Below are 20101 nucleotides of genomic sequence, written 5' to 3' on the forward strand. Positions count from 1 at the left end.
TTTGATGTGGCACAGAATTGGTTCTTCTTGTAATAATCATGGTTAGTTGGTGTGTTTGCCACGTCCCAGGAATTGTGCCACATACTTGGTTGGGATGGCAGTGCAGAGAGGACATGTGCAGATTCAGAGACAAATGAGGCAGGGCCTGTGTTCAGGGAGGACACGTTAAAGGTGTGGAGATGGAGCTCCTGCTCAGGATGGTGTGAAAGGATGCTTGGGGGAGGGGCGACTTCCTGACATCTTAGAGCATGAGTATGACTTGGAGAAGAAGTGGGGATGCCAGTTCAGATGAAGGGTGGGATGTGTGAGTGAGTGTGTGTGTGTGTGTGTGTTTGCATGCATGTGCATGTGTTTGGGTGGAGAAGACTGAGTGAGAAAGGAGGTTAGAGATTCCAGGAAGAACACTGATTTTGTTGGCGCTAAAGCCTGGTGTGGATGGCTTGTGGGAGATGACCTTGGAGCCCTTGAATGCCCAGATAAGCAGCTTGGGCTTTACTCAGTAGGAGGGAGAGTCCAGGAAGGTTTAACACTCCTGAAAGAAGAGCTTGGCCATGTTCATTTTTGAGGAAGGAGAGAGGAAGGGAAGCAGCTGTTATCCAGTGACTGCTGGGCAGGCCTCCTTGCTAGGTGCTGAGGACCTGAGGTCTCTTTGGTATGGGATTAGAGGAAAATATAGCAGGAAGGAGTTCTCTTGCAGCAATTTAGGGAAAGTGAGCACACCAATTTTCGGAAGACAATATCGGACATGGCGCTGTTATAGTCAGTTAAGCTGAACGCAGAGACTCTACTGAGCCTGGAAAAATGGTGGCTCTAGGACTCCAGCAATGGACTGCCAAAGCCCTGACTTATGTGCTGCAGTGGAAAGTGCAAGGGCTTTGGAGTGAGAACAGAAGTGTATTTGAATCCCAACTTCTCTAGCTGGGGGACCAAGGCAACTCAGCCTTGGTCATCTGTACAATGGAGATTGTTGTTTTAGGGTTACAGTGTGGCTAAGGTTAACTGAGATAAAGTGGCTGAAACATCTACCAGTGTACCTGAAACATTTTAGTTGGTCAGTAGATATTACCTTTGGCTTCTTGATTGTGATTTTCAAGTCCCCATGGTCTAGGTCACAGAACATTAGTAAGCAGACCTTCATCTTCTGTTGATCCTTTCTTTGTGATAGTGCGTGGTATGTCCACCAGAGAGAACAATTCTCTGATAGGTAAGTGTGGGAATGATGAACATGTCTGGACTAGTACAGCCACTAGGCTGCCATGATGGTGAGGCATAAGACTCCAAATATAGACTGAAAAGAACACCTGCTTCTGTTTAATTTTTTAGGCACCAGTTCACACATCTGACCACTTCTACTTGATTTCCCCTGTCCAGGGTTCACCAACATCCTTAAGATCCTGACCAAGGAGAGCAGTCGGGAGGAGCTGCTGTCCTTCATCCAGCACTATGGCTCCCACTACATCGCAGAAGCCCTCTATGGCTCTGAGCTCACCTGTATTATCCACTTCCCCAGCAAGAAGGTCCAGCAGCAGCTGTGGCTCCAGTATCAGAAAGGTAAGCCTGGGGGAGCTTGTTGGAGATGGTTGTCAGGGAAGAAGGCTGGGGAGATAACTCATCTCCCTTAAGATCTAAATCCTGGTGGTACCGTAGTATGTACCATAGTATAAGCTATGTGTCCTTAGGCGCATACCTGTCCCTCTCTGGGTTTCAGTCTCATCATGAGCAGAGGGAGAGGCTCAGACATGATGATTTCTCAAGATTCTTTCAGTTCATTTATTTTCTGAGACCCCCACATTGGTGTTCTGGAGTCCAGAACTCTGCCCTTCTACGGCAGGGTCTTCATTTCCCATTCCTCCTTGAAGCAATTGTTTGAAGAGTGGGGGTGAGGGGGGTGAGGCAGAGAGGAGGGAGGCTCACACCTTTTTCTCTTAAGGCTCAAGAAGGGCCCAGTTCCTCTGGAAGATACTACCAGAGGGGGACAGTTTAACGTCTCTCCCATAGAGAAGCTTTTACCTTCAGGGGAATCCCCTGATCTTACTTCCCTCTGATTCTCATCTATTATCAGAATTGTAATCTCCCAGAGCCCATGCAGAGGACCGGTCTCTGCCATTCACCCTGGGAAAGTCATTCCTCTCCTACCACAGTTTACCTTTCCTGAGGAATGGACATGCCTGCCTACCTCCTACATTAAAGGGAAGCAGTTTCGGTAATAGCATTTTGAGAAAGAAATATTCCACATATGTCTATATGCATTTTTACTAAGTCCATGTATTCATACCTCTATTTCACGCATGAAAAAATGAATCTCAGGCATATGAAATGTCTGTAGACACACAGCTAATAAAGAGCGCGGCCAGGATTGGAACCCAAAACTGGCTGGCTGCAAAAGCCCATGTTCTTTTCCTCTTTCAACTATGCTTCCTGTTGTCATTGCCACCATTATTCTCAGTTAATTTAAAAAGAAAGGCTCACAGTTGAAGGAAAGGACAAGGAGCAATGTTAGAGACTTGTCTGCATCTTCTTCCTATAGCCCAGCCACCTTGTCTATAAGAAGTAAATCAATGATAACTCAGAAAACCAGACTTGTGGGATACAGAGGGAACCTTCAAGGTCTCACTGAGCTCACCACGCTAGTTTCAGAGTTGGGAAGACTGAAGCCCCAAGGGGAGGAGGCTGAGATGTGCTCAGTCACACATCCCTTTGGCTGAGCCAAGACAGAGCGGGGGGGACACACTCTTCATCTAGAGCTTACCAGGTTGCTACACCCTCCCGGCTGGATGAAGCCCCCAGTCCACCTGCCTTCACCATCGCCACATCCCTTCCTCTTTGCACCCCTGTTGTGGTCTTGCCCCTTCCTGTTTACTGTATACAACTGTATGTGGCACAAGGTGGATTATAGGCAGAGGGGACATAATTGAGTTGTCTGGGAATAGCTCCGTTTTATGGCTGTGACAATGATGGTTTTTAAGGAAGTGCATTAAATCAATAGAAGACTCATTGTGCTAACCTATAAATAACTTGACACATCATTAAGCAGAGCAATAAGCTTCAGGACTTTGAAGTAATACAATTAGGTTATGTTTATAAAACCTTGCACTCACTGTGGTCATTGAACTAATTTGCTTCATCCCACATTTGGGGTCTGGGTCTCTAATACCAAACCCCCTCCTTGGCTGTTTCCAGGCCTTTGTTTCACTCCAGGAACATCCAGTTCCTTATCTGGTGGTTGCATGGAATCTGTTGTAAGATGGGAGGAGGGAGTGGAAAGAAAACTGAAACAACTGGTGCCCTTGGTTCAAGATGTGCCTTTGCTACAAAATTGCTGGGTGCACTTGTGATGATTTTTCCTCTCTGAACTTCCAGTCAGCAGAGGCATTTTCTTCCTTCCACCATCCATGCTTGCTCCTAAGAGTACAAATGGTAACTTGCAGGATACACTGAGGACAACTCAGTGGCTCTGTGTGTTTCTTCCTCCTTATTTCCACCTGATGTGACCACCTAGACTGTACATCAAGGACTCACTGGTTTTATTTTTCACATTTGGGAATGATGCTAGGGAATGGGCAAGTGAGAGGCTGATAATTTATCCTGTGGGACTGAAAGAACTATTTGGACTCAGAGGTGGTCAGTGTCCCTCCTTTCCCCAGGCATCAATTGTGTGCCTTTGCCACAAGCACTCACTAGGAGCCAGGTGTTTTAGTTTCCTGGCTGCTAAACACAAATACTATGCAATGAGTTGGCTTAAACAACAGAAATTTATTGACTTATTGTTTTGAGGCTAGGAGAAGTCCAAAATCAAGGTATCAGCAAGGCGATGCTTTCTCCCTGAAGGCTGTGGCATTCTCTAGCTAACTGCCAGCCCTCAGCTTTTCTGTCATATGAAGTGCACATCACAGCATCTCCTCCTTTTTCTTCCTTGTCCTATTAATGTGCAGCCTCTGGCTGCTCCCTGTTACTTTCTCTCCAAGTGTATGAATTGTATTCTGCTTATAAAGGACTCCAGTATTAGGATTAAGACTCATCCTCATTCACTTGGACAACATCTTAACTGAAGTAACCTCATCAGAAGGTCCTATTTGCAATGACTTCACACCCACAGGAATGGATTATGTCTAAGAATGTGTTTTAATGGAGTATACAGCTCCAAGCCACCGCATCAGGTCAGGATGTATCTAGGGTTAGAGGCTAATAACTGTGAGGCAGAGGACAGAGAATGCAGTAATAGAGTGGGACAGATAAGGATTCCTCGTACATGCCTGCCCTGTAACCTAAGGCAAAATAACTACTAAGCCTTAGTTTCCTCATGTCTTAAATGAAGGACTGTAATTCCCTTATATGGCTTTGGAGAGGATAAAATAAGATCATGCAGGTAAAACACCTGGTGCAAAGTAGGTACATGAAAAACAGTAGCTTAAAATCAAACAAAAAGTGTGGGCATCATCTAAGGATTCTAGACCTAGCCCTGCCCCCTACACACATATGACCTCAGCCCCTCATTTCTCCCTGTGAACCTGATATGTTTAAGAAGAGGGCAGTCCCTGCAAAGGTCCTTTCCAATCTGTCAAAGGTAGGGGGTCTTAGTCTCTTTGAAAGCCACAATTAGTCCCAGACAGTGAAAAGGTTTCATCTGGACCATGTGGGCCAAGGCTGGAAGAGGAGGTTGGGGTGAAGAAACCAAATACGACATGGAAAGCAACCACGGACATTTGTACAGCCCTTTACAGTTTACAAACAGTCTTTGTTTGATCCTTCCATCAACCTTATAAAACAAAGAAGGCAAGGGAAGGAAAACCTGAGGCCCAGAGAAGGGAACGGGCTTATCAGGATCAGACAGTCCAGTGGTGTCCGAATCTGAATCTGTACACAAGTGCTTCCTTCACCTGAGATCTGGTGTGCCCAGACATTAAAAACAAATGTCCCAGCCTTTCCAGGTTTAATAGTGATATGGGTCTGGCTGCTGTCATGACCAGGAGCAGCCAATGGAAATTACTAGAAAGCCAAGCGAGATTGGGTATATGAGCCTGAGTTGAATATTATCCGCAAGAGGTGTATTTTATTCTTATTCCCCTAAGTGCATCTAAGTGTGCATTCCACAGGGAAAAAAGGAGTCACATTTAGTATTCATTAATTCTTTGGTTCACTGAACATTGCCTCTGTTCTTCCTCTCTTCAGGTTCTGGGGTACGGCAGTGAATAAAATGTGGTCCCTGCTCTCCAGTTGTTCGTTACCAGCCTGTCTTAGCCCTCCAACATTTCATCATTTTGTCATAGACTTTTTTGTTTGTTTGTTTTAATCCACCAGTAGGAAGCAGGGAAGAGGGAGGAGGCTGGAAAGAGGGAGGGATAGAAGGAAACATAGTTGTCATGGTAGGAAGGCTCCTTGCTTTCATCTTGTGTACCAGTTCTGATCAGTTGGGAGTGACTATTAGAGCACTGAATGGAGGATTCCAAGATGTTGTTGAGATTGATGGGAAAGAGAGCTGTGATCACTGAGCAATGCCTGCCCTAGGTGCAGAAAAGGGAGTGCTGGTCCATAGCTCATGTATTTTCTTCCCTGCAATAGGGAAAATGAAAGCTAGAATAACAGACCCATCTTCGGGCGCTGGTTCTGGAGGGGCGATGGGAATGCAAGAAGGACTGGGAAGATCCAGGCAGGGAAACAGGGTTTTCTATCACCAAAAGGGGATTCTTGGCTTGCCTTAGTCTGGAGGGGCTGGAGTACTAGGCAGGACAATTAGATAGAACTTGGCAGATGGCAGGGAAAGCTGGGCCTTAGGAGGCAACTGGAGTAACAGAAGTTATCACTAGAAGCTCCAGGTCCTAGGCATAGTTAACATGGAACCTGGTGAGCCGGTCTAGCTTTTTTAACTTATTACCTTGCCCCAAGCCAGCCCCAAGCACTAGTACTTTTCGGTCTCTTGCACAAGTTTAGTACTTTTGCGCCCTTGATACTCTAGTATTTTGAAAAGCTACCTTTCTTCCATTTGGGGCTCCACTTTACCCTCTTGACTTGATATCCACACTGTCCCTAGCTATGTCTAAACCTCTGTGATACATGAGGTTTATATCATGATTAAGTCTCTCCATATCAAATCACACTTCCTCTGGCTACTTGGATAAACACTTCCTCATGTGGAAATAAAGCACAGGCTTTACAGTCAAACGGGCCCTGGTTCAACTCCCAGTTTCACCTCTTACTGGCTGCGTGATCTCAGGCAAATTGCTTCCCTCTCTGAGCTTCATGTCCCCATATGTAAAATGCAGATTGAATGAGAGAATGGGTGGGCCAGTGGATGAACTGACCTATTACTTAGCTGAGCACCTAATTATTATATTATGGGTTGGGGAGGTGTCTCAGTGAGTTCAGCCGCAGGGGTAGAACTCGTAGAAGGAGGAGAACTGCAGAGCTGGGCTAATGTGGTATCACAAGGGCTCTGTTACCCTGTGCTTTTATCATCCTCTGTCATTTATATGCTGATAGGATACCAATGATGCCAAAGTATTTGTCAGTCTGATAGTTTCCTGAATTTTCAGTTGCCTTCTTTTACATGGAGGAAGTAACTGTGGAAGGGGGAGGGTGTGTGTATCTGAAGGGATTGTCCATTCTGTGTGTGTGTATGTGTGTATGAAGGAGAGAGGGAACGGACAGACAGACAAACAGAAAAAACAACAGGCAGAGGAGGAGACAGAAAAACAAAGAGGGATAAACAAAGGCAAACCAAAATCCATAAAAAGAAATGGAGAGACACAGAAAATATAGGTGAGAGCGAATGTAAGCACTAATACTCGTTTTCCAAATTCAGTGTCTTGACCTCTTTGGAAAGATGTTTTCCATCTGAAGGTTGCACTACCTTTGAGTTTAGATGGGAAAGTCCATTAAAAGGTTGCACTACTCCTGAGTTTAGATGAGAAAGTCCATGGTGTAGAGATGGCCCCACAAAAAAATATCATCTTTAAAAGGTAGTTTTTTTTTCCCTATTATAATATCCCAAGACTGTCCAACTGAATGAAATTCCACTTTAATTTCCATTTAATTCCAATGCACTTTTAAATGTCAGCTGAACTATTCCTAGACTACTTTTTAAAGTCAGTTTTGACTGTTTGAAAGTCAGCCCAGGGGCTGGGGGGTGGGGAAGGGAGGAGAGAAAAATGTAGTCAAATGTCACCTCCTTTGGTGAGAACAGGTGTGGTGAAGGCGCTCATGTGAGCTAGAGAATTCTCCAGAGTTTTCAGTCTCCTGAGGGAACTTGCTTCAAGGACAGAGACCAGATATTTAAGGGGGCTATCTCAGGAACTGATATCTGCATGGATAATGTTTTATTTCCCCAGTAATTTGATAACTTGTAGTCATTTTTTACTTCCAACCTTGCTTGACCTTTCTACGGCTCCTGTCAGAATGAAGCATTTCCTACTTGAGGCACTTTTGGTGTTTGCCTCCATGGTGCCAGTTGTCCCTCCTTCTTCCTGGCTGTTTATTCTCTGTCACCTTTGCAGGCTCATTCTCCTCTGTCAAATCAGGACATTTTGGTGCATCCCAGGCCCTGTGCTCTAGACCCCTCTTCCTGGACTATCTCTGCGAGGAATCTCAGATCTGTTCTCTGTTACCATTCTGTGCTGATAAATCCCAATTTTTACCTTCAATTCTAAGCTTTCCTAAGATATTCGCTACCATGCTATCTCCCCTGCCCACCCCCACCCCCATACACACACAATTTGGTCTTTTTCTAGTGTTTCCCATTTCACTGAAAAACTTAATTATCCATGTAGAATCAGGGCAAGAAAGGGAATTGTTCTGGATAACTGCCCTCTCCCTTGTCCCACACTTTACAAACCAACTCAAATCCTATCCATTTTAATTCCCAAAGAGCTCTTGAATTTTCCCACTTCTTTCCTTTTCAAACTGCCACCCTAACTGAAGCCACCATCACCACTTGCCTGGATGGACCCCAGTGTTGGCCTCCTGCCTGGTTTCCCCACTCCGCTCCTGACCCTCTCCACTCTAAATTGCACAGGAGCCCTGGTAATGCTTGTACATGAAGATCCCATCATGCTACTCCTCACCTTAAAAGTCATCACCCTAAAAATAATTTCCGATTTTCTCCCCATGGCCTCAAGGCTCTGTCTGAGCTGACCCGTCCCAAACGAGCTGTCAGCCTCATCTTCCCCCTAGGCTCTCTGCCTTTCCGTGATATTGACTTTCCTTCTCTCAGGTCCTAAGACAAAGCTACAGTCCTCCTGCACCTAGGTCTCCTGCCTTTGTCCTTTTTTGTCTAGATCACTTCAGACCTCAGCTCAAACTTCACGTCCTCAGGAAATCTTTCAAAGAAGGCTCAGACTTGGTTGAGATTCCTTGTTACAGTCTCTCATAGAATGATGTTCCTTTGCTATACAATACTAACTCAGTTTGTAATTTCACATTCATTGGTAGGATTATTTATGTCTGTCTCCCTTATTAGACTATAAACTCCATGAAGACAGGCAGTATGTCTGCTTGGCTAAACATTGTGGCATAATGCTTAGGCAGTGTCTGGCATATGGATAGCATTCAGTAATATTTATTGAAATTAATGGATGAATGAATGAACCTTAGAGGGTGATAAATATCGTAGTATTATAGGCAAAATGCTATTAATCTGATTTTGTGTTAACATTTGGGAAGAAAGGTTCCATGGCTTTCTTGCAGTCTCAACGGTTTCTATATGCCAGAAAGGATAAACACCACTTATATAAAAGAATCAGTTAGTTGAAGATCTGAGACCCCTGGTTTTAGGTTCAGATAAATCTGAGACCCCTGGTTTTAGGTTCAGATAAATCTGGCTCCTCTATTTCCTAGCTTTGTGATCGATCCCAACCCAGTCACCTATGAGCCTCATGCTCCTTAACTATAACACAGGCTAAGATCCCAGCCTGGCCAATGTTGACCTAAGCTAGGGTCCCAGCATTGTGGTAAGAGTTCCAGAAGTATCCTTTCCCCCTTCCCCTCACACCTTGGCTTCTGCGCAGCAATTTGTAGGATTGTTCTAGCTCTGGGGTCATGTTTTTTCTTGGACAGAGCAAGGAGATTGGAGGAGGTTAAATGTGAGCTGGGACACTGTAGCCTGCAGCACGCCAGAGGAGAGAGCTAGCTTATTTCTCCTCAGAAACTTGCAAAAAGACCATACTGGATGTGGTTCATTAAACATAAATAGGCCCATGAGACTGCCACTTTCACCAGATGAAATTACCAAAAAAAGCATTTGTTCCCGGGTTTAGATTGAGTCCATCTGGAACGGAACACCCTTGTCTTTTTCCTATTGGTGCACACCAAGAATAATAATCCTTCGCATGTGCTCGGTGCCGTGCATCTTACAGAGCACTATCATGTACATAATTTCATCCAATTTACTCCTCACAAGCCTGTAAGGTAGATATTGCTATCTGCATTTCATGCTTGAGGAAACTGAGGCTCAGAGAGGGGAGGTGACTTGAACTTAGCCAAGCAGATATTTGAGCCCAGGTTGCTTTAATCACAAAGTTGGTGCCTATCTGACTCTACCACAGCAGTCTCAGAGAACTCTGTTTAGATGTTGGCATTAAATCCAAAGGCAGCGTTTGTACTCCTGCTCAGTTTCTCTTGTCCATAGTTGAAGAGAACTATAGAAAACTAAGACTCAGAATTTAGGCCCTCAGCTTGAAGCAAGGGTGAAAAACTCTCTTTACTCACCAATACTGTCCTCCTCTATAAACTTGCTTCCCAACCCATTGCTTACGGATGGCATTATAAGGTAAAACCAAGCCCAGAATTAAGGGTAGAAGAAGGCCTTAGCAAGCATCTAGTCCGGCTTGAGGATTTTTTTGTTTTGCTTTCCTTTTTTTTTTTAATGTGTCAATTATAATCAGATGGTAGTTACTGTGGAATACTAGGTTGACTAGTACTGATTCTGGGTCAGGACCAGGCTCCATAGTAAAGTATGCAGTGATTGGTTAGCAATGTCTGTCTTGAGAAACAGTGACTGGTGTGCAAGGTGTTTCCCATTCTCTTTCTAGGCTGAGCATTCCCATTCTGCAGATGGGAAAATTGAGGACAGTTTATGCACTCAGTTAGAACCTGCAGTTGTGGAGGGGAAATTTTAATAACCAGTTAGAAGCATATTCTGATCTGTTTTCTCCTGAAAGCTTAGAGCAAACTCAAAGAGCCTTTATTGCCAAAGCTCCCCACATCCTTATGTGGGCAGAGTCACTCACTGGTTGGTAGACTGCATATTTGCTTATTTCAGGGCACATGCACAAACAAATACAAATATATCATGACCTAAAACATTGTAAACTGTCCTTAGGGGAAACAACAAGAGATTGGTATTGTTTTGTAAACCAGTTACTCTGACTCTGTTCTGACTACTCGTTCCATTCCCATGTCAGAGTCACACTCTGAGGAAGCAGGTTGTTAGATAGGACCTTCTCAGCTATCGTGCACTGAAGAGTATGGAATTTACCTAGAAGAATATGGGATCTTTGTTATCTCTCTGGCTTCAGCTGCTTACTTAGAACAAAATGGTCTGAAGAGAACACAGAGACACAGATTGAAATTTTTGCTTTCCCAGGCCATTATCAGCAGGTCTAACCCACCAGCCCAAGAGCAGCCTCACTGACACAGTTCTCTGAGATATCATACTGCAAGGGTTTCCTCCCCCCTCTTTCATTTATTTCCTTCCTTCTTTCTCAAACCTCTATTATTCCACAATGGTATTTTTGAGTCCCTAGCATATGCTAGGCCCTATATGAGCTGCTAAGTATGCCAAGATAAGTCAGAGACCACCCCTGCTCTCAAGAAGCTTTCAGTTAAAAGGAAAGACTAACAGGTGAACAGACATTTACAATCCCTTTGATAAATGCCATGACAGAGGAAAGCATAAAGTATATGTGCATATGTGCCACCAGATGAAGGGGCAATGCTGAGAGATGGTACCCTAACCCATCCGGGGTAGGCTAGGAGCCTCTCACCTATACAGATGTTCCTGAGGATTGTCTAGAAGAATCCTATCTAACAATCCTATGCCTTCAGCTCTTGAACCTCCTGATTGTGACTGTGACAGGAGATTGTGACCTTGAAGAGAAGATGACTCAGCAGAGCCTTGGGGGGTGAGTGGGCATTTGTCAACTGGCGAGGTGGATAGAAAGGGAATTACAATTCAGGGGGCACTGGATGCAAAGCTGGCTCTGTGAGAAAGCTTGGCACCTTTGGGAGAAGGCTGTCTTTTAAGACCAGTTAAGAGCAGTAGTGCTTGGATTCGCTCAGTTGCTTAGGTGCTCCTAAGAAATTCTGTTGGTTTCTTTGTTAGACCATTACATATCTTGAATGACTTTGTGATTCAGTTATCCAAGTAGTTAAAGAACCTGCCATTGCCTCTGTCTATAGCTCAGAACTGTCACAAATAGGGGGAGGCTGATTTTCTAAATATTTCAAAGTAAGTGAAAGCATGGGACCAATTTGGGAGGTACAGTGGGTAATCCTAAGAAATTCTGTTGGCTTCTTTATTAGGCCATTACATATCTGAATGACTTTGTGCTTCAGTTATCCAAGTAGTTAAAGAACCTGCCATTGCCTCTGTCTATAGCTCAGAACTGTCACAAATAGGGGGAGGCTGATTTTCTAAATATTTCAAAGTAAGTGAAAGCATGGGACCAATTTGGGAGGTACATAGGAACAGGTGGAAAAACATCTGGAGCTAACAGGGTTATTAAGAAGAGATGATATGAGATCACGTGATCAATTGGCCCATAGCAGGAACTCAAGACACCTAACACTGTTACACTCTCCTCTTCACCAAAGGTGTAAATTTCAGCAAATAGGGACACACATATCAGGCTGTAAGTAAGTCATTTCTCCTATTTGAAAGATGTATGATTTAGGGCAAGGCACTTTGGTCCCCTGAGTCTCAATTTCTTTATCATTAAAATGGGTATAATAATATTTGCCTTGCAGTACTGTTCTAAGAATTAAATGAAACAATGTGGGTAAAGTTCTTACTACAGCACATGACATATAATTATAAATGCTCAGAAAATTATCATCATTTATCATTATTATTAGACATCATTATTTTAATGATTATTATTCTTAATATTCACTTTAAAAACTAGAAAAGTATAATGATGCAGCTCCTTCCAGTCCTTACCACAGACTGCAAGCCTTCTTCCAGCCACACTTCCTAAAGTAAGCCATGGCTATTTTTCCATTGCTAAGCTACCTGCTTCCAAATTTGATTTCTGCCTGAACCTAGATTAGGAATGGGGAATAGAAGGCAAAGTTATGAGAAGGCACAGCTGGAGCCCAGTAGAGGAGCCCAGTAGTGGGCATGTTTGCATAGCTGAATAACAAACTTATAGTGTCATGAAGAATGTATGTGTAAGAGGAAGGGGGGCGGGAGAGTGTGACAGAGAAGGAAACAATTACTTAAATCTGTTATGTTTGTACCTATTATGGGCATATTAATCACATGATCTCATATCATACTCATGACAACCCTGTGCAATCCAGATTATTATCCCATCTTCCAAACGAGAAAACTTACCTGCTCAAGGTCCCATGGCTAATAAGAGGAAAAGGCAGGATTTTGTCCCAAGACTGCCTGAGTCCAAAGTCCATAGAGTTTACTGCCTTGCTATATAATAACAGATGTTATAATGTAAGAACCCATGATACGCCGGGAGACAGGCTGGACAGTTCACACACAATCTCATTTTATTCTCACAATAACCCTCTAGAATTTGTACTTAGGAAACTGAAATGGGGGGTTTAAGATCTATAATCCAAAGACATGGTAAATGATACTCTCTTTGCCTTCTCTCTCGTCTATCTTTTCTTGCTTCAGTCCTTTCACCATTTGCATTTTGCTACTACTTAACCATGGTGTGCACTCCAAAAAGAATGTTCTTTCCAAGAGGCATTTCTTTCCCCTGCAAAGATCAGAAGTCGTTAGTCAGGAAAGGTGAGAAGAGAGGCACACAAACCAGCATGAACCCAGCCTGCATTATGAAAGCCAGCAGCCTCCAGACCCTTGTTTCCTAGCAACATCTTGATTCTGGCAGGATGCAGGCTCTGAGCCAGGACTTGAGATTGACTTGACCATTGATTCACTGGGTTGAACTGAGCCCTGGTTGTCCACATCAGACCTTCCAGTCCTAGACCCGAAGGATTCCACCTTAGGGTCATTGGGGTCTGCACCACTTCTACTCACTCCCATTCCACAGGTACCAAGGGAGATAGAAGACTAATTTTGGAGATCTTGGCCTAAGAAGTTCGTAAGACCTGAGATACCAGAATCATTGAAATTTACAACTGCAAAGATCCTTAATTTAATACACCAAGTAATATAGATGGGGGTGGGTGGGGAGGATAGAGTCCCAGGGACAGGAAGTAATTTGCTCAAAGGGACCTATAAATTAGCAACAGAATTAGTGCTTAACCTCATTCCTTCCTCTGCCTCCCCCATCCAAGATGTGTTGAGAGGCACTTCAAGAGCCTAGGTGTCCAAAGTTATCTTTTTCTTTTCTTTTGTTTTTTTGGTAACATCAGTCTTGAGATATAATTCATATACATACAATGGAAGATATCATTTTGACTCTTCTCTCCCAGAGGTGACTCTGCACCAAGGAAAAGTTTGGGTTGAGTCCATAAGGGAACATGATTTATTATTATTTTATGGCTGATAAGAAACAAACAAAAAAAGGCAAATCAGGAAGCTACTCCTCACACTCAATCCCACCCTATTTTCTATTGCAGCTAGAGTTAGTGATTAAGGGAGAAAGCAGGTGGGAGGGACAGGAGGTGGCATAACCAGCTGGTACTAAATGTGATCCAAAGTGTTTCTCATATATCAACATCTGAGCTAAACTGACCTCCTGCCCTGGTTTTATTCAGCAACAATTTTAGTGCCTACTACATTTCAGGTATTATCCTAGATGCTGTTGATGCAGCAGTCTAGAACTCAGCCTAGACTGGGGAGAGAGATGACTAACCAGGAAATTGCAATGCAATGTGTATATGTTAGAAGGAGGAAGCATAGAATATGGTACGGACACCTGACAATGTGATGGGTCAGGAAAGTCATCCCAGAAGACCTGAAGGAGGTAAAGCCCAACATGAGTCAGGAGAGGGAAAGTATTTTAAATAATGAGAAATTTTGTCCAAAAAAGCACTAAGATGAGAAGAAAATATTGTGAATGGAGCAGAGTGCTAGGAACCAAAGTACACAGGGATTTGTAGGCCATGTTAAGGAATTTAAACTTTTACTAGGAGAAATGGAAGGCCACTTGAAGGTTTGGTGTATTTTTATTATTAGCATTTGCATTTTATAAATTGACTCTAGCTGGTATGGGAAAGGGCTGGACTTGGGATGGGAAGAAGTGTATGTGGGATGCTAGATTAGAGTCAGGAAGATCAGTTAGGAAGTTGGAGCAGTGTTCCAGGAGAAAAATAATCTAGCTTAAAATTTAGTAGCCACAAAGGTGAATAATAAATGGGTATAAAAAATACTAAGTTTCTAGAATAATAAGAACTTTATGATAGAAAGGTGGTAGGGAGTAAGGTGAGGGAGATGAATAGAGTTGGTTTTCAAGGATTTTAGCTTAAGTGCCTGAGTAGATACTGTTGTTCCTTTGGTGGAACAAAGGAAGAGCAGCAGGTATGGGTGAGTTGAGTTGAGTTTTAAATATACCTAGTCATAGGTCCCTAAAGGATATACAATTGGCAATTGGTCCACCAATCAGGTTTTTCAGGGAGGTAAAACCTGAAAAATACAGTTTGGGTATCAAGTGATAAAGGTAATTAATGTCATAAGAGAAGATGAAATCTTCCAGAAGAAAACCATGAAATTCCCCTTTTACAAATGGTTTCCATTGGGGGAATAGTCCTAGTACATAGGAAGTTTAGAAATAGTCATCCTACATATGAAGTAGATAGAGTTAATAACCCACTTTACTGATGAGGAAAACAGGCATATGTGCCCACAGTCAATAGCAAGGAAGGAAAGAACACATTCAGGGATTTTGCTTAATGATTTGGCCCTAACTATTAATTACCTTCTGTGAAGGGTCCAGATATGTGTGACCATTTGTATATAACTTTTTTCCCAACAAATCAATCAGTGCAAATTTTATTCTCCTGATGGTTGCTGCTTCATGACCCAAGGCATAATGGGCAGGTGGGTATAGAGAGCCATGGGTTCAGGCCCTGTGATCACCAGCCTCAGTTTCTAAGAGAAGCCAAATACGTGGTCAGTATTTGCACTCAAATGGCTTCTAATATGGGACCAAGGAGGGCAGTTTCTTGCACTAGAATTCCAAGGGCAATTTCTTGCCATCGTAAGTGGTCCAGAGGTTCTAGGAGGCATGAGAGGATGTTGCTAAAGCCTCTACAGTGAAGGGGTCTCTGGCAGAGTGCCTGTTGTATTGCAATTTGAGCAGATTCTAGAGCCTTTTGTAGTAGAATCCCTAGTCAAGGTGGGCCCGTTTGTGAGTAACAGCATGGATGAAAGTAGGTAGAATTTGTAAATGAGGAAGGAATATTGCCTCCAGAACCCAAAACACCTAAAAGATATTGTGCTTGTTTTAACTTTGTGAGTACTGAGAGGATCAGAAACTGTTTCTTGACAGTCTAGGGATGGATCAGTTCTCAGCTTATGAAATTTTCAGGAATTTATGTGGGGTTATGGGATGTTGAACTATACGTGAAGCAATGACTCATCCCTTTTTAGGAGCTCTTTTATGAATGTTCATATGTCCTCAATGAGTGTGTCAAATGAATCTCAGAGGAGGAAAGAGAAGGATGCAAAACTGTAGCTGAGAGGCTGTTGAAATATGCATTGGGCATGACATATTAAACAAACATATGACTGCAAAGTATTTACCAGTTGTTACTGAATGTGGTCAGTAATTACAATATTGGTATGGGGGCTTTAATGGGTGGGATTTTAGTATTGAAGTTTTGGTACTCCACTGGGAGTGCCAATCATTCTTTCCAGGTTTAAGAACAGGTCAAATTGGGCTGATAGATGGTAAAGCAGTGGGATTAATCATTCTTTCTCTAAATAGTTTTTGTATATGGGTTTCAAATATTGAAGACCCTGTTTCAATTTATATTGGGCCATATTAACTATTTTAACTAGGCAGGAAGGGGAGAGAGAGGGCCTTGGGTCCCATTTTGGCAAGCTGATTGCAAATGTCAAAGACTTAATTCAATTTTAACTTATTACTCCTTGGGTTAGAGCATCCAAGCCCACTATGGGATATTTTAGGTCATGGTACTGTCTATGGGAAATTTAGGCAAAGCAGTTCTGGTGGTTAAGGTAAGGCGTAGCTGTTTGTCCCCTATCTATGTTCAGTAAGAGTGACTACTCTTTCTACACATGAGCCCATAGTCCTGTGTATCAGTCTTTTCTCTGATTATCCTGTAGAATGGGAGCCAATGTTTGGTTGAAGAGCACAACCAATAGTCAAAGGCTGAGAATCATTCTCTTGAGCCTACCATCAGTCACAGCTTATGCTGGAACTTAGAAACACGATTTAATCTGAGACACACAGATATGTCCAGATTGAGATACACAACCCAGGGCCACTTTAAGGCATTCCCCAACCCCAAACTCCTGCCTCTGAATGACAGTTATCAAAACTTCCAAATTAGGTCCGTTATTCTAACAGAGTAATAGCAAGACTTAGCAAATGCAGCACAAACCAGAACAGATCAAACTGCAAGCTTGCCAGCAGGCAACAACTCAAAAGGCATGCTAGCCAGCAGCAGAGCCAGTTAGCCAACCAAAGCAAGAGAAGAAAGACTCCCACTGATGGGTCTTTCACCAAGAAACCTTGTTCATTGCCCCAGTTGTTGTAGTCACCCTGCAGTCCGACTGATTCCTCCTCCCCTCAAATTTGGTTCAGATGATGAGACTAATGCTGTCCCATACATAACAAATGATTATAAAGTTTTCTTACTCACATACTGAAGCCTTCTGGGGAGAGTGTGGTTGGTTCCCAAGCAGGTCCAAAAATGCCTTGAGAGTTGGAAAAGGAAATTGGCTTGGCTTTTCTGGTGGCTAGAGGGTCAGGCTTGGGTGAGAAATTAAAAGGTTGTGCTAGGAGTTGTGTCTTTTGAACTTCCTGCTGGCACCAAAAGAGGATGCACCTAGACTTTCTTATTGCTTGCCCAGATTTGAATTGTGAGAGGAAGTGGAAAGGGATAGGTCTTGAAAGTTGTCTAGTCAGTCATAAAGAATGGAGTAAAATCTTATAGCTGATTGGTAGCTCAATGGTAGAATCCTCATCTGACATGCAGACCAGGGTTTGATTCCCAAAGCCTGCACATGCCAGAAAAACAAAACAAAACAAAAAACTTCTTTTGTTGGAAGAGATTTTTCTAAAAAAAAAAAGAATGGAGTAAAATTACAAAGTCACATTAAGGTTGCAAGATTCATCTAGCTTTTTGGGGAGAGTAATTTCAGGGTTTAAAAAAAAGGCAGAAAAATTTATTTCTGAGAGTGTCAATCAGTGTTTCTCAGTCAGGAGATAAATTAGAATGTTGGGGAGAGGGGTCATTTTCAAACTGTACCTCACCTGCCCCCACCTCATCTCCCTTTCTACCCTGCACCTAACCCCAGACTTCAAAGAAATTCTGATCCATACACCACCATAGGAATGGAAGCCTTACTGACCCATGATTACTGATGGAAGTAATGTAGCTTAGAACAGGAAAGAAGAAAATCAGCTGAATTGTTATTTAAAACACTTATAGGAAAGATCATGGAAAAATGGATAATTTTAGACTTTTAAAGTTCTCTAATGGCTCTCAACTAAAATAAACCTCTCACTCTTCCTCTTAAGGTTTAACTTTTGTTCATGCTATTCTCTACTTCCATGACCCTTCAGCAACTAAATTTTCTCAACTAGAAATGGTCTTTTCTCAAATACTTGGTGCTTCATTTCTATCTTGCACCATTTTATCTTTTTCATTATACTTGTATCATCTGTTTACATACCTTATCTCTCCAGCCAGACCATAAGTTACCTGACTGCAGGAGTCATGATAAAATCATCTTTGCACTTATTACTCACATTAATTATCGTTGCTAATAATAAACAGTAGATGTTTAATGAATGAATGAATGAAAGCTCAATATTCTGTAAAAAGATGCAGTCTGTCTTTAGTTATAACCAGGTAAGCTTAGTAAATCACCAAAACAAAAATCCTAGTTGTATTTGTATATAAACATACTGGCACATACAAACTCTTCATGTTTTCAATCAAGATTTCAGTGAGTTACTGAATAATTTTTGTTTAGGATGAAATGAGACTTTTTTCTCACCATTTTTATATCATCATTCTATCCCCAAAATGAGAGAAACTTTCAAATACATTAAGCTAACTGTGACTTCTAAATATTAACTACACTCAAAGTTTACAAAATGTCTGGCATTTTGAATCTGTCATCGCTTCACAACAATGTAATACAGTGGAAACAGTTCCTTTATATTAGTGATGAGGAAATTGAGGCTCAGAAAGGCCAAGTGACTAAAAAAAAAAGAGTGATAGAGCGAAAAAGTAGGGGGACCAGGACTGGATACCGGCCTCCCTGCTTACAAAGCCCAAGTTTTAACCACCATGTTATATTACCTCCACCCAAAAGTGAGACTTGTGGCTAATTTTTATTGTTGTGATTATCTGAGCTAATGAATATTGACTTCAGGAAAGATTTTAAGCTAGCAATTTATTAGAATACCTAAATATTCATGTTTCCATGTTTTTAATTTATATACATATATATATATATTTTTACCCTGACTCCATCTAACCTCTCAAAGAGTCAAGATACCATCATAATTATTTTAATCAAATAAGTAGTCATTGGATTTTATGTGCTAGCTTTCATGGTGGGGATGCATTGCTGTGAATGAGTTTTGCCTCTGCTCTTCCAGCAATCCCTCTCTATCTCCAGTAGGTGTTTTAATTAAGAAGCCAAGCATAGCAGAGCATAATGTTGCATCACCAATATGTCTGAGATCTCTTCCAATATTTATTGAAGAATCTGCATCAGCTCAACATGAGTTGTCTTGCACCCTACAAGACAACTCACATTTTCTGAATTAAGTATGTTTACATATATTATCATACTTAATTCCGTTTTGGTTTCATATCAGCCTTTTAAAAACAAATACAAGATGAGGAAATGGTAGATCAGCAGGGCTATTAAGTGACCCACATTTACACTACTGCGGCAGAGTAAGCTGTTGGGTCAAGGTGGAGCTGATTCCAAGCTGAACGTTCTTTTTACTACTCTGGTGCAAACAAAGAATAACATAACAAAGATTGTACAAAAATATTAGGAGAAAAGTTGACTAAAATTCTATCTTAAATTCATTAGAATTATAGAGCTAGAAGAGACGTCAGTGATAATTTAGTTCAATATGCTTATTTTATAGATAGGCAAACAGACATGAAGGTATAATAATCACCTGAGGTCACATAACTAGTTAAAAAGACATAGATGTGATTCAGACCCAAGTCCAATGACCAGTAACCTTGCAAATAGAATAAAATGCCAGTCTCTAGTTGCCAAGTTAATTTCAGACTTGGCCAGGGTCCCATGATTATTAATGATACTGACGACAGATAGTCATAAGAATGTAGTTTGTTACCACCTCCTACCTCACCACTGCCTTGCTTCTAATAATTCATCCAGGCACCTACTTTATAATTTATTCTGAGATACCTTGAGGGGCTGCACGTCCTGAGTGCAAATCAGCATTTTAGTCAGGTGCAGAGTAAAAGCTCTGAATCTCATAGTAGGCTCTGCCTTCCATTTCCTTCTTATAGAGCTGAGTAACATTCCTTAGTTACCGGTTAATAGGCCATTAATTAATACTAGATTAAAAACACAACTCCTTGAGCCTTATCTGCCTTATCTGCAGAAACACTATAAGAACCAAGACAAGTTTATCCTACTGACTGGAATGGAGTGTCCCTCTACTGACTATCTCAGACTGTAGTGTTCATTGGAATTGATATTCAGTCATTCAGACATTGCCTATTCCTGCCCTTTCCGGAAATCTAGGAATGATACTAGATTTCAGACTTC

General features: G+C 42.1%; 1 protein-coding gene across 7 annotated transcripts in view; it reads left to right on the top strand.

Moving 5' to 3' along the window:
• Positions 1-20101, top strand: part of ASTN2 (astrotactin 2) — a 903825-nt gene that overhangs the window by 649240 nt on the left and 234484 nt on the right. For all 7 annotated transcript variants that reach the window (XM_077143577.1, XM_077143583.1, XM_077143589.1 and 4 more), the window contains one exon: positions 1372-1551. In XM_077143577.1, coding sequence (XP_076999692.1) covers positions 1372-1551 — 180 coding nt within the window. The remainder of the gene's footprint in view (positions 1-1371; positions 1552-20101) is intronic.

This window comes from Tamandua tetradactyla, chromosome 2, assembly GCF_023851605.1.
Source record: "Tamandua tetradactyla isolate mTamTet1 chromosome 2, mTamTet1.pri, whole genome shotgun sequence".
Taxonomy (NCBI): Eukaryota; Metazoa; Chordata; class Mammalia; order Pilosa; family Myrmecophagidae; genus Tamandua; species Tamandua tetradactyla.